General features: G+C 32.6%; 2 protein-coding genes across 3 annotated transcripts in view; one reads left to right on the forward strand and one right to left on the reverse strand.

The window, feature by feature from the left end:
- Window positions 1-945: 945 nt before the first annotated feature.
- Window positions 946-5,593, reverse strand: LOC144469624 (ubiquitin-conjugating enzyme E2 N). The gene is made up of 4 exons (XM_078180063.1): window positions 5,488-5,593; window positions 4,606-4,765; window positions 2,854-3,113; window positions 946-2,657 (listed from the first exon to the last, which is right to left on the reverse strand). Exons 3-4 carry the CDS (start codon window positions 3,096-3,098, stop codon window positions 2,447-2,449), a joined length of 456 nt encoding a protein of 151 aa, XP_078036189.1. The 5' UTR covers window positions 3,099-3,113; window positions 4,606-4,765; window positions 5,488-5,593; the 3' UTR covers window positions 946-2,446.
- A 30-nt stretch (window positions 5,594-5,623) lies between these two features.
- Window positions 5,624-14,082, forward strand: part of Ssp3 (short spindle 3) — a 49,500-nt gene continuing 41,041 nt past the window's right edge. For both annotated transcript variants that reach the window (XR_013494023.1, XM_078180062.1), the window contains exons 1-10: window positions 5,624-5,776; window positions 6,279-6,502; window positions 6,749-8,115; window positions 8,205-8,953; window positions 9,021-9,501; window positions 9,570-9,752; window positions 9,811-10,062; window positions 10,151-10,591; window positions 11,051-11,160; window positions 11,321-11,444. Coding sequence is in view for 1 of the 2 variants with exons in the window: in XM_078180062.1 (XP_078036188.1) it covers window positions 6,292-6,502; window positions 6,749-8,115; window positions 8,205-8,953; window positions 9,021-9,501; window positions 9,570-9,752; window positions 9,811-10,062; window positions 10,151-10,591; window positions 11,051-11,160; window positions 11,321-11,444 (3,918 nt within the window). In the remaining variant the exon portion in view is untranslated. The remainder of the gene's footprint in view (window positions 5,777-6,278; window positions 6,503-6,748; window positions 8,116-8,204; window positions 8,954-9,020; window positions 9,502-9,569; window positions 9,753-9,810; window positions 10,063-10,150; window positions 10,592-11,050; window positions 11,161-11,320; window positions 11,445-14,082) is intronic.

Raw genomic sequence — 14,082 nt, forward strand, 5'->3', positions numbered from 1 at the left:
TGTTATATTTACTTATACTGATTATATTGTTGTATTGATTTTCTCTTTCCTACATTTTCGAAATAATAAATTTAAATATTCCTGTTTATATCGGTTTGTATATTAATAATAGATGTATATTGTCAATCAATATCATTTCCGGGCAAATCTGGAGTCGATGAGAAATCAAAGAAACATCTGTCGATGATTTCATTGGGACTCAGATTAAATCAGAAAATTATATTATGGTGTTAAGAAGGTTTTAAACATATTCGAGTCTTCATAAAACGTTTTAACAATTTTTTAATCGAATCATTCATCTTCAGAAATAAATGGAAGTTCAACGTTCTATGTATTTCTGTTTCTAAATTGACAACAATTTCCGCTTGCTTGTTTAATAATAGACAATAAATACATTGGAGATTTAATATTATTCTGTAACACATTTATAATAACATCTTTATTACAGCAAATTATCTACAGTTACTTATAGTTCTCGTTCCATAGCTAAATCTTGATAAATTTGTATAATATTGAAATTCAATAATTCGTATCAGAACAAGAAGCCTTTATATTAAAAATGGAAACTAATTATTTACTAATTTACTAATAAGCTTTCTCACTGTTTCCATGGAAGTATTAATTGTCGGCAAAATTAACTATTTAATGATAACCATCATAGTGTATAAATTATAAATAGTTAAAACTAAATAGATTCATTAACAGTAATGAAAAATGGAAAGATATAAAGGTGGAGTGATAGAGTACTAATAAAAGAAAAAGATATTGTATTGATATGTGTATAAATGAATGAAAGTAAAGTATAAGATTCTAATTTCTTTTTTTACACAGCAACTTCTTTATTATCAACTAAATGTTTCAACAAATGCCCATTCAACGAGGCACTTCAATTCATTAATCTTTTGCAACTATTCGCTTTTATATACCTTCTCGTTCCAGAAAATATACCGTAGTTTCATATTTTATTTATCAGTAACATTCTCCAAAAAAATAAACAAATTGTACACAAAATTACTTATGTATAATCGAATTAAATATCTGTAGCACGTCTAGTACAAGTGAGTTATCAATGTATTGTCTATTTTATATCATCTTATCCATTAATTCTTCTTTTCCAAGTATGAGTAAATTAGCAGTGACAAAAAATATTTGAATTCAGCAAGCAATAACTTTTATGAATTATATGATATTTTAAAATACATATCCTTTCCTTGTTTACCTTCCTGTTTGAAAGCCGTATAAGTACATGTTTGGGAATGCTGTAAACCAGTGATGAGCAACCCATGGTCTATTAGGGCCGCGTGTGGCCCATCCATTGTTTACCAGCGGCCCGCCGGCGCGACGCTCCCTTTCAAATACAATCGGCGATCGATCAATTGTGGCCCACTGCAGGTAAAAGGTTGCTCATCACTGCTGTAAACTATATATTCATATATATATAATACAAACACTAAGAGAATTGTTCTTCGGAAACAATTATCTACGTTTTCGGCACACTTTTTTGGTATCTATATTAATTTTGATTTATTTAAAAAAAAAAAAATGTAAATAAAAGATGCAGATTCTCGCTTAATAGTTTATATTTATACAATAAAATGTTAATTAACATAATGTGGGAAAAAGTTATCTCATTATCATGAAGACAATTGTTATTGTAAACATGGAACCAATTTTATCTTGTAGTATGCTAATAAATAAAGTACTTCAATATGTAAATGTTCTTAAAAGAGCTATACATTTTGAGAATGAAACTTCGCACATTCAACAGATTTGAATATGCCTGATCACATGACATTTAAAAATGTATAATTATAAATAAACAACACGTTCATTATCTAATTCAGTTATTGTAGCATATTTGATGTGATACTGTTTAGTCACGACAACGATAAATAAGTCAAGATTATCAGACAATTAGTTAGTGGACATAATCGCATACAGAAGATTTAATATCTGTATAACAGAATTATGGACCCAGTACTCTTATTTTGCTCGAGGGGTTACATTACAGTTAACAAAATGAGGCTCACAAATTACTGACTGCACAAGCAATTTTATAATTAGAAATGAAAAGGGGAGGGTCACTCAAGATCCTACATTCACTTACATTCGCGTAGAAACGAATCATTTTGAGTAAGAACTAATTATCCATTAAAATTATACCTTTTTTGCAGTAGTAGAAATCTTCTTACAATTGATGTATTTTATTGTTAGAAGATTCTGTACAAATCTGTCAGATGAACCAGTGAAGAAATCTAAACAACATCTTTGTATTCCCCGCAATATAGAAAATACAGTTTCATTCTGTTTACTCTTACAAAACTTTTATTATTTTTATAGCAAAATTGTGGACATAGGTGCAGGGTACGCAGCTGGTGCGGGTAATGTGATCAGTAAACTCGGAAAGATAGGGGTAATGTCACTTTGCATCATGGATGATCTGAGATCAGTTGTCCATAGCATATCTCCGAGTCCACTCTTTGGCATTACGTATTGCTTCAATTTCATTTACTTTCCAGAGTTCAGCAACATCATTTGCCAAAGGATCATCTGGGTTGGGCGCACTTAAAAGTGCTTGTATTGACAGTAAAACTGTTCTAATTTGAAGAGCAGGACTCCATTTCTCTTTGAGAATATCCAAACAAATCCTGCCCAATCTATGTAACAAATACAAACATTTTTAACAAGATAATAATAATTTCGGTGTTGGTTTCATAAAATAGTATGTCAGAACATACCGATATAACTCTTAATTTCATAGATATTTTCTAACAATGAAGCAATAGTACATACAAATAATACATTTTCTTCGCAGTACAAATCAAGCATTGTAAAGTGAATATAAGTAAATACCTGTCTATATTTGGATGATAAATTTTTGTAATGAATCTAACTTTAGGAGCAGACATTGGATAGTCTTCTGGTAGGAACAACTCAAGTTTAAAAAGTCCACCTTCGAAGGGCGAATCTTCAGGTCCAGTTACTATTACATGAAAATACCTAGCATTTGTATCATCTGGAACAGCACTGATACCAGGAACTGGTTCTTGCATTAATCTCTGTGTTTCTTTGATAATCCTTCGTGGTAGAGCCGCCATGTTTGATGGAATACCCTTAAAAGAAAGTTTCTTCGCTTCTTCTAACTTGCTTTTCAACCAATAAATACAAACTAAAATAAAGCCTACGTTTATGAGTCATGTTTTCCATATAGAATGTACTACAAATACGTGTTACTATAATATCTGTAAGAATGTGCTAAACACTTGTGTACCAAAAACATATATATCATTTACATATACATAAAATAATAACATGGCAGTGCAGATTATTGATATCAAATTAATTACTTTATTTAGCAAGTCTGTGAAATCACAAAATAAAGTTCGCTATCTTCCACAAACAACTTGCGCATATATGAGTAACAATTATCAAAAAAGTATGTGCATAAATTTCATGATAAAACTAAACATATAAAAAATTATACAAATATTCTGATATTTTTACAGTTAGTGTGAAAAACATTTACACAGTAACAAATTTAGGGTAAAACTATGTACATCTACATCGGTAATTAATTTTAAGGGATTGCATGAGTTTAGGTAAAGCTGGATTTTATATTTCATCAATGGTATTATAAATCATAGCATTTATATCGAGATACTTAAAAATCACCTTTATTCTAGTGCAAGTAAAATAGGAGTTATTTGCTTACAACTTATACATAATATATTGAGATATTTGAAGACACTGTTACAATTAATAGACATTAAATAACAAGATTCATTCTTATAGTCTTCTCATTTTTTATCAGACTGTACAACTACTTTCTATACATTTCTTTTGTTAATACATATTCTTCTACATGTTGAAGAGAATTAAATTTTGCTTATGCTAAATCTATTCTACAAGCATTAGAATTTGTTACTGACATATGTATGTACATGTTTATATGTATATATGTACATGCATATTTTTATACATAGACATATACATACGCAAGGTTTCATCTGAAATTGGTCACTGAACAAATATTTTTCACACCAGCTGTATACAAATATTCAGATACTTTTAGCAATTTGTAGCATGATATAAAACACATAGATACAGGCATGAGTTAATAAATGATCAACAAAAGTAAATGTAGGTTATCAGTAAATGGTTTACTTTATTTTTATAAACATAGTGTACACTATGAAATTTTCGAAACTTTAATACTACAAGTCTTGAACAGGACCGGCAATGTAAGCACCGTTAATTGACAGTTTGTCACGCTACTGTAAAGTTCTACTGAAACGAGAAACTTGAATGCTATACACCAGAAAACGAAACTCTAAAACGGCAAAGTTATCAAGAATTATTGCAACGAACGAAAACGACGTCAAACAGATCGAACGGAAAAATGATTCGAGTATAATATTCAGTATTTCTCCTTGAATATCTCTGCCAACCTCCAAAGCTGCTCGACGACTTCTACATACATATGCGTAAACAATGAATTCGTGCATGAAGTCACGTATCACGTAATACTAAACCGCGCGGGCGATCACAATTGTAAAAGAACATTAAAAAATAAGATTGGTATACGTGTAGCTGTAAAATACGTACGATTATCTGAAAATTTCCCCGCGTCACCCCGCAAAGTCTGGCAGATCGTCCGCCTCTCTGATGGCCTTTTCTTCTAGAAACCTCCAAATCGATTTTTAATCTTATTTTCGCAGTCCGTCACTGTCTTGTGATAATCGGCTTCCCAGCCGACTCGAAAAAACTGCTTGGTGCAACCCCAAAGAGACACAGGAGTGTTAATTAAATTTCCACACGTAAATGTGTACTACAGTCTACAGTTCTCGCGACTCGCAACCGCTTCTCGCGATTCATCTTATCACGCGTTGATGGCGCTGCTCGTGAATTCACTGCGTAAACCAATTTAACAGTTTCTTGAAGGAACAGTTCTTATTATTGTTGTCCGACGGACAGATCGAATCCGATAGAAAATTCAATTATACACTGTTACGATCGGAGGTATTCTTATGCAAAAATCGGGTTAATTTTGTTAGGAATATAGTTTTCAAATAAATCTCGTTTATATAACCAATGATACTCTACGAAACTGTTGAGAAAAATTGTAAACCAGTTTGGTACTGTGTTTTTGTTGCCTCAAAAAGATAACAGAACTTTTCATGTATTCGTTAATTATAAGAACTAAGGTCCGAGAATGTTTAAATGTTTAGTAATAGATAGACATAATTACTTATATGATTGCGATTAATTTATCTTAATACAATATGACTACAAATGAAAGGCATTAGGCGTTTTATTTAATATATATCCATGTCGGTTAAGTAGTTGAACTACTATACGCAAGTATTAATAATTAAAAATATATTTAGAACATTTTTAATTTAAAAATAGCTCGCACAGGTATAGCCACACGAGTTAGAGAACGATCAATTTTTAATATTGCTAACGAATACATTTACAATTAAATACCTTCTATTATAAATTCAGCCAAACACCATGATTAATTTATTTTCAATGCTGCACGTAGTACTAGGTACAATACATATGTATGCGTGTACATAATGTGGTTAGACTTTTCACTGCAGTAGTCAGCAGTGTCAGTGCAACCAACATTGCCATGATACTTGTACCACTTGGCTGTTATTTGTCAGAAAATGTCTTGTATTGATAATGAAATGTTAGTTCGGAGTTTGTGCTGTTTAAAAACTATTTGTAATCAAACGTTGTTTGATACTTTGTAATTATTATAACAGCGAAAGTACGTTTAAACATCATCATTGTAGTACATGTATTTTAACTCGCAGAATGATATCATAGAATATGTACACAAATTTATTCGTATAATAATCTATCAGTTATTATCACTGATAACATTTTTAACACGATCTACTTAGTTTCTCGTACATTATTAGTATTTTACCTGTCTAGAGACACGTTTGCTACTTTTTATTTTGTAACATTCGATAATGTAATGACAGTCGTATAACCTCTAAAGTGTAACAAACTATTAGGCCATTGCTTTAATAAAATAATATTAAAACATCGTTATCGTACGTGACTTACTTACTCGCTTACAGATATTATTAGTTCAGTCCCTTATTTGTTGTGAAATGTTATGTTCGTTGAAAATGTCTGTGTTTACAGTATATTTTACACAAGGGCAATGACTTATTAAGGAGTCTAGTTGTCAGTAGTTTAGAGCTATATATTTTGAGCAAGTCACCAAGGGAATAATGCAATTGGATTGTTCTGTTTTACAGAAGGCTATTAAAAATGGCTGATGTGCGATTACTTATACAAGAAGAAGGTCGGGCAGCTAGAAATTTGATAGCTTTTAATGTACCAGTTGGAACAAGTAATAGTGAGAAGGTTACAAGGAAACCACCTAGTGTGCCAAGAATATCACAACAAAGTACAACTAAAAGAACAATGAAACCAACAACCAGAGTTCGATCAGCTTCTACTGGTCGAGATAAAAAATCAGGTAAGTCTAATTTATAAAAAAATAATGTATTATGTTGCCCTTGTTTGAAAATAAAATTAACTTCCTGGACAACCTTAAATTATAACGTTAAAGTATATTGTTAAAAGTATGGTGGATAAAATATAAAATCTTGGATAATACATAAAAGTCACCCACTGTGTGGTATTATGTGTATAAAATTATACTGCAACTCTCATACAATATTAATAAATAAATACATACCAAGTAGCTCTTTCTTTATGTTAGAATTACAGGCAAGGTATTGGGCTTTTCTATTTGGTAATCTGCAAAGAGCTGTTGATGGTATCTATCAGACGTGCGAAGAGGATGAAAATATTTCAGAGTGTAAAGAAGTGATACTGGTTTTAGAAAATTATACAAGAGATTTCCATAATTTGATCGAATGGTTTAAAGTAAAATGGGCCTATGAAAATTCACCACCACCGCTCAGACGTACTCCCCTAGCATGGGAAGTTAGGAAAACATCCCCTTGTCGTATCTGGAATTCTACAATGATTCCAAAATCCACTAGTCCTTTACAAAGAATGAGCCCCACTGAATCTGTGTGTCGAAGTCCTATTGACCAAATTATTTCAGAAAATAAGACTATTTCTACAGATAATAAAGTCAGCCAAATAAAAGCAGAGTCTGCACATAAATTGGTGAAAGATAATAAAAGTAATGTCACCAGAAATAATTCAAATTTAAGTGAGAAATGTAAAAGTCCAATAGATAAAGGAACAAGTCAGGCATTGAACAAAGACAAATTGAGTTCAATGAAAGTAAATAAAACCCTTGTAAAACATGTGATATGTTCAAAAACAAGTAGTAGTGCTACAATGGATCAGAAACCAAATGAGAGTACACGTGATCTGAAAAGCAAGTTGGACACCAAAAATATTTCGAAACCACTTAAAAATACATTACACAGTAATTCTACTAAAATAACAGATTCTAATGTAATAATAGAAAAAACTGAGCAAGTAATTCAGGATGATAAGAATGTACAATTAATTACAACAACGGAAAAAGAACTTTCTAAGTCTATTGTTACAGATAATAAACTGAATGCTCAAAATAGTCCATTGGTAAAGTCTGTAAGTCCTAGAAATGATTTAGGGCTAGGGAAAAATGAAATTAATGCTAAAGTGAAAAAACAAGGTTCAGGGAAAAGTGTTAAAGCTGTTTGCATAGAAAATGTAACAGCTGAAAATAAATTAATAGAGTCTAACACCATGGGAAAAGAGAATAATAGTATTCTTGTAACAAGTAAAAGTGTACAGAGCATTACAAAAGTTTCAAATAAAGTTACCCAAAAACCAAAAACGCAATCCAATGTAAGTGATAATATAAATAATAAAATTGTTACAAAAACCGTGGCAGACATGTCGTGCAATAATTCAAATAAAGGGTTAAATCATGTCATCAAGCCAGCCTATTCTACAGTGTCGCAAATGAAGGTTACTAAAACGAAACAATCGGGCCTTCCTGAAACCCCTAAATTTTTTCGAAGTAAAACGACGTTAAGTGACAGAAATACGTCTGTTTCGAATAAAATGAAACCCGGAACGTCAGTCATAGTGAGGCAACGATTTCAATCTTTTGATAATAAGGTATTCGTCGCTATATCCTATCTTATTAGTATTTAAAACATTTCTAATCATTTTCAATTGAAATGTCATTGTTTATGCGTTTTTATTAGATCTCGGAGCAAAGCTCATTAAAAAAGGATCAGAACAGTAAGGATATAAATGGTTCGGTAGAAGTATTAACAAAACAGACGGTTACCGTAAAAACGAAAGAAGAAAATGACGGTTGGCAAACAGTTAGAGGCCGTTACAGAAGGGGGAGTACTCATAATTTAAATATGTCTACAAGATTCCACAAACCGAGTACCGCTACCTCTTTACCGGCCCTATCTATAGAATGTTCGTCAGAGAAAAACAAAAAAAAATGCTTGACTCCGGATGGAAATGGCAAACAAAAAAAGAAATGTATTGCGGAGAAAGAAGGGAAAAACATAAGTAACGAGGTAGAAAAGGTGAAGGGGGAGTCAGTTGCAAGCCTTACCATTAAAGATAAGGTAGAAGAGGTTTTCAAAAACACCGTTAATTTGAATGAAATAAATTCTACATCGATGATTGCAGCTATATTTAAAAGCGACGCAGAGTTACTCGAAAAACGTATACAACAATTTATGGCTGCTCAAGCGGAAAGAGAAAGGATCATTTTAGAAGAGGAAAGAAAAACGGAAGAGGCTGATTCGCAACGGTCTCAACAATTATCGGATGAAGAAGCATCCTTGCGTAGGCAAATTTTAGAGTTAGGGTGCGCGGAAACTGACGTTGATACAGAAACCGACGAGACAGACGGTGAGATGGTTCTTGAAATAGAAGATGAACCAGCAACATCTCCTACCACGGTGTCCGACGACATCAGTTTAGAAGATCGGTATATAGCTTTGTTGCGGTTATCCTAATTTTCGTTTTGTACAGAATTTAACCGGAGATTTTTATAGGTATGGGAACGTGTTAGAGGGAATGTCTTGGGCTGAGTGTGTGGACACGCTTGCACAATTACGCGCTTTAGTAGCTCGCCATCCTGGTAGAGCACTAGAGTTGCATCAGAAGCTTTCATCTCCGTCCAGGAAGAGGTCACTACCAGAGACGCTACGGAGATATCAAGCGAAACAAGCTTGTGCACAACACAAGCGTCAGAAGTTGTTGATGGAGAAATCACAGAGGTTACGTGAACTGTTGAACAAAGTGAAAGACGTTAAGAGCGCTAAAAGCCAGTTGATCGAGGACAAGAGAATGAGGATGGAGTTGAAGTTGAAACGAGCAGAAGAGAATCGAACGCAGCACCTACTAGAAATTGTTAGGAAAGCTCACGACGAGGATTCCAAATTGAAAGAAATTGCATTTATCAACGAGCTTGAAGCGCAAAACAAAAGGCACGATTTCATGGCATTGTGTCAAGAACAAGAAGAACGATTACAAGTATATTATTTAAAATTATATTTCTATTGAGAGGTTATTGTTGTACTCAATAATAATCTGATTTATAGGGAATTCAGGAGGAACGTCAACGTAGGCAGGAAGAAAAGGCAGCTAAGGAAGCTGCAGCTGAAGAACGCAGACGAGCTTTAGAAGCCGAAAGGTTATTGCGTATACAGAAAATGAAGCAAGCTCGTCGCGAGCGTGAAGAAAGAGTTGGCAAAATGCAGCTGGAAAGAGAAAAGGAGCGACAGGTAATTTATATAATCTTTTAGTATTACAAATTCGTACTAATAATTATTGAATGTATAGGAACTCGCGCGAGAAAAAGCCAGGGATCGGGAAGAACGCTTATCGGCCCTTCATGCAGCTCAATTAGCAAATCAAGAAGAGTTACAAAAGAAAATAGCTCAGAAACAACAAGAATCTGCGAGGAGACATGTTGAGAATATAGAGCAGATTCGACAAAAAGCGGTTGAATCTTCGATTCTAAGATCGGAGGAAGTTCCGCCAACTTTGAAATCATATCTCGCCCAGAAACAATGTTCCTTGTGCGGAACTGTGGTAAGTATTTTTCGCTGAGTTTCGTTATGCATTCTGCTTTATCTGCTATCTTGATTTGTTTATACTAATACATATTCCTGGTTTACAGATACCGAATGAAGTTCATCTATTAAGTCATTTGAAAGGGAAAACACACGTTGAAGCGGTACGAAGTACACACGATGGTCGAGAACCATCTCGCGACGAGTTGCAGCGATTTAATATATTGCAAATACGTGATCTACCGATCTCGGTTATCGATAACAATAATTCCAATGAAATGAAGGCTGCGAAAGAAAAACAGAAAGCCTTAAAAAGACGATGCAGGAAAATGAAACAACGTATGATACTACGTGGCAAAGAATGGGAAGACAATAATAAGAGCGACGTAAATCAATCGACGGAGTCAACGAATAAAGCGAAGTTTCGTCGAAATTTGAAGGAACTGGATCGATTGTATAATAATCATTCGAAAACAGCGTGGTCAAGTGTCGCCATTGCTGCTGTAGAACGTTGTCTTGGTGAAATAGCAAGAGCCTTTTCTAAATTGGTAAGTCATTATTTGTATAATATTATATTTAGAAAGATATTGTTATCTGTGTAATAGAGTCAATTCTATAACACGGTAGATGTAATACTAATAGTGTGACATGTAGTATTAACAATGTGACTTTGCTATTATTTTTTTATTATTTTTATCATTCCTCCTATCAATTTCTGTTCGATTGTAATACAATTTTAATTCGGCCCCTAATTCTGTTACAAGGAATTTAAGCACATTGCGATTGTTACTATAAAAATCAATAAAATGTAGGAATCAGATTAAGTAAATAAAAAATATATAAATATCTGAAGAGAGTAGGAAAAGTTGACTTATTTTCTCTAATTAGCAAGTTAAAATACGTAAAAATTATTTACAAATACTAGAAATGTATGCAAGTTTTTTATTATACAATGGAGGGAACTAAATGTCTTGGACTAATTGCATATTTTTAATGTAATTTTTCAGTGTCCACTCGATCAAAATGCATTTAGAAACTTAAATGGATTTGATGTTCTAACAAGTTTGTTGAACTTGGGACTGCAAATGCAAAATGCATCTCATAATTTACCGAACAAGTACGTGTACAATTTAATATGTTTTTAAATAAAGCTTTTAAAAGACGAATATAAATAAAATTCTGCTCCTATTTTATTCTAATTTCATTGTATTAATTTGGAGCCTTTTTTACACTAATAACATTTTCTTAGGATAACAATTTCATCTATGTTGTTTCAGAAGCATCATTTCAGTGTGTCGCGTCTACAAGCTTAGTGTCAGCGGGAACGATACTAACATTGAAGTAGTTTTGTCCAGCAACAAAATTCTGGTCATCCTAGATCTTTTGCTTCAATATCTAGAGGTATGTTTATTGATTTATATAAATAGAAATCCTTTATTAAATTTGATAGGCATTTGTTAACGTAGATAGAACATATACTTTTTATTTCTTCACTCATCGTCATTTTGAATTTATTACTATTCAATAGAGGGAGTTTAATGCAAACTGTTTCATTATTTTTCTAACTATTTTCTAATTATTTCACTGTTAAGGAAATCAATTATTTATATATAATCTCATCATTTTGCCATTGCTTCGATTTAGGAAGACATCTTCATTTTTTAAAGAATTATAGAATGAATGCAAAGTAATTTCCAAAACATAAATACAGAAAAGGAATTTGCATATATTTTTTCTATAATAAATAACTGACGATTTCTTTTCTTCCTCCATAAAATTAATATTTATTTATTTTCTCGTTCCATACATTTTTTCGATCTATAGAATTAATGTTTATTTATTTCCTCTTTCAATGAAATCAAAGTTTACTTATTTCTGTTGCATAAAATTCTTCGCACTCATGTGTAAAAAATAAAATTGTCTATACTCGTTAAAAAACAGCTCTGCACCCTGAAAAATTTAGCAACCGACTATACGCTAGCGCGAGTAAACCGGGAATCTACGCTCCGGTGACGCGTGAGCGGATTCCCCGTCGTCTTGCTCTTTTTTCGAGCTCATTTCGAGGCTGGTAAATAAACGAAGGCAAAGACCATCATACCTGTCCTGTCCGACTTGTCAAAATAAGGATTAAGAGTCTTAAGGGCTGGCTTCAGCTCGCGTCCTTTAGTCTGGAGCCGGCTCTCCTCGAGTATTTAACTCTTTCCCCGAGCACGAGTCGGTAAGCTGGTTGCTGGAATCCATCGAAGAATTTCGGTTGTAAATAGTACGCTCTGCATACATATACAGTGTGAGTCACATAACTGGAACATGCCGTATCTCTTGTTCGATTGCAGAACAGCATTAGCGCGTCGACTGTTCGAACATCGAGTCGCAAAAATCCTAGAAAATCGAAACTAATTAATGCGAAACAGAAAAGCTTAGCAACATTGATAGTTACTCTCAACTTTTTAAAACAGCTGACATCTTACACATATTATACTAGCAATTGTATAAGCAGAATTTTTATATAACTTCTATAATATCTAATAATCAGTAATAGATAATAGAAATACCATTATAGTCTTTTTATTCATAATTAACATTACAAAATCGCAGTTTGGTAGAACCTTTTTGATCATTTGCTTTTTCGAGAGAAAACGTTGACGTGCTTTGATGGTAAAAAATTCTTGACACTGTATTTTTAGGGAATATGATTGCATTGATAGTAGAAATACTATTGTTGTGATATGACTCTAATGGATAAGCGAAGTGCACAGGTAGAGAACGCGCCTGAAACTAGAAAAGCAAGTTTGATACACCCGTGTTTCTCACTGACGTGACCATAGATTCGGGATTCTTACATAATCTTGTGAAATATTATTGTTAATTTAATAGTAATAATCTTCTGTATTGTTAAAAATAGAATTTACACTGTTCAATGATATTTTCTATATTTATATCTAGTACATTTATCAATTCTAAATCTAGTGGTCTGTGAACTTTCACATTTAGTACCTGCCTCGATCTACTATAGCCCAGTTTCGCGGAACTGAAATTTTCAAACGGCCTATGATAATGCAATGGTCGTTTAGATTTTTCTTAATCGTTCGTTTCAATAATTGCTGCAACATTTAAAAGCTTATTCATATTCATTAGTTTACCCGATTTATTTGTTTGTCTTGTTTTCCCGTGAACCATGTAATTTATAAAACGGTGGAAAACGAATTAGGTGCGATTTACACAAGTCTTATCGTTTCTACACAAATTTGTTTACAAATAGCCTTTTTATACGTACGATATGGAAATAGTGGTAGTTTCTTAAATAACTTCATTTGTTATTTGTGTATAGTCATAGTGGCCTGCAGTTTTTACGCATTTATGAGAAAACTGAGTTTGCGACATTTAAATTAGTGACAGATTAAAAATATTTAAGAATATTTCGATATTATTTTCAATCAATTGAAGCCATTATAGGTGGAAACAATTTTCTATTGCTTTCTGTTTCTTGGATTGATGTAGACAATTATTATTTTATAGAAAAATCAGTATTTTAATATTCTTATCTATAGTTGTAAAATTCAGAGGCGTAATGTGTCATGTAACTTATGTTTGCTGAAATATAATTTTTGCTTTCAGTGTTAATATTATCTATATCTTTTTCTCATTTTTTACATTTTTTTTGCATTTTATTTTTTCTTTTTGTATGCATTCTGTTCTGCATTTTACAATATCTTCTTCTTAATTATTTGTTTTTTTTAGAATTATTTCTCACGTCATTTTCGTTTCTCTGTGCAAACTATTTGTTGCTCATAGTATTTGCTATTTAAAGCTACTCATATTTCTCATGACTGCACAAAACTCACAGTCTGCAATAATCGTTACCCTAACTTAGCCTACGCCTTCTTATTTTTACCTTAACGTCACTAACACGATTTCACAATAATACAATAGTGAAAGTTACAGAGGCGTGTTCGTTTATTAGAATGACAAGACTAAATCTACTTTGACATTTTGCCATTTTTGCGAATGTGTGCTTCAATTAAGAAATTTATTCATACCT

This window comes from Augochlora pura, chromosome 5 (assembly GCF_028453695.1).
Source record: "Augochlora pura isolate Apur16 chromosome 5, APUR_v2.2.1, whole genome shotgun sequence".
In the NCBI taxonomy this organism is placed as follows: Eukaryota; Metazoa; Arthropoda; class Insecta; order Hymenoptera; family Halictidae; genus Augochlora; species Augochlora pura.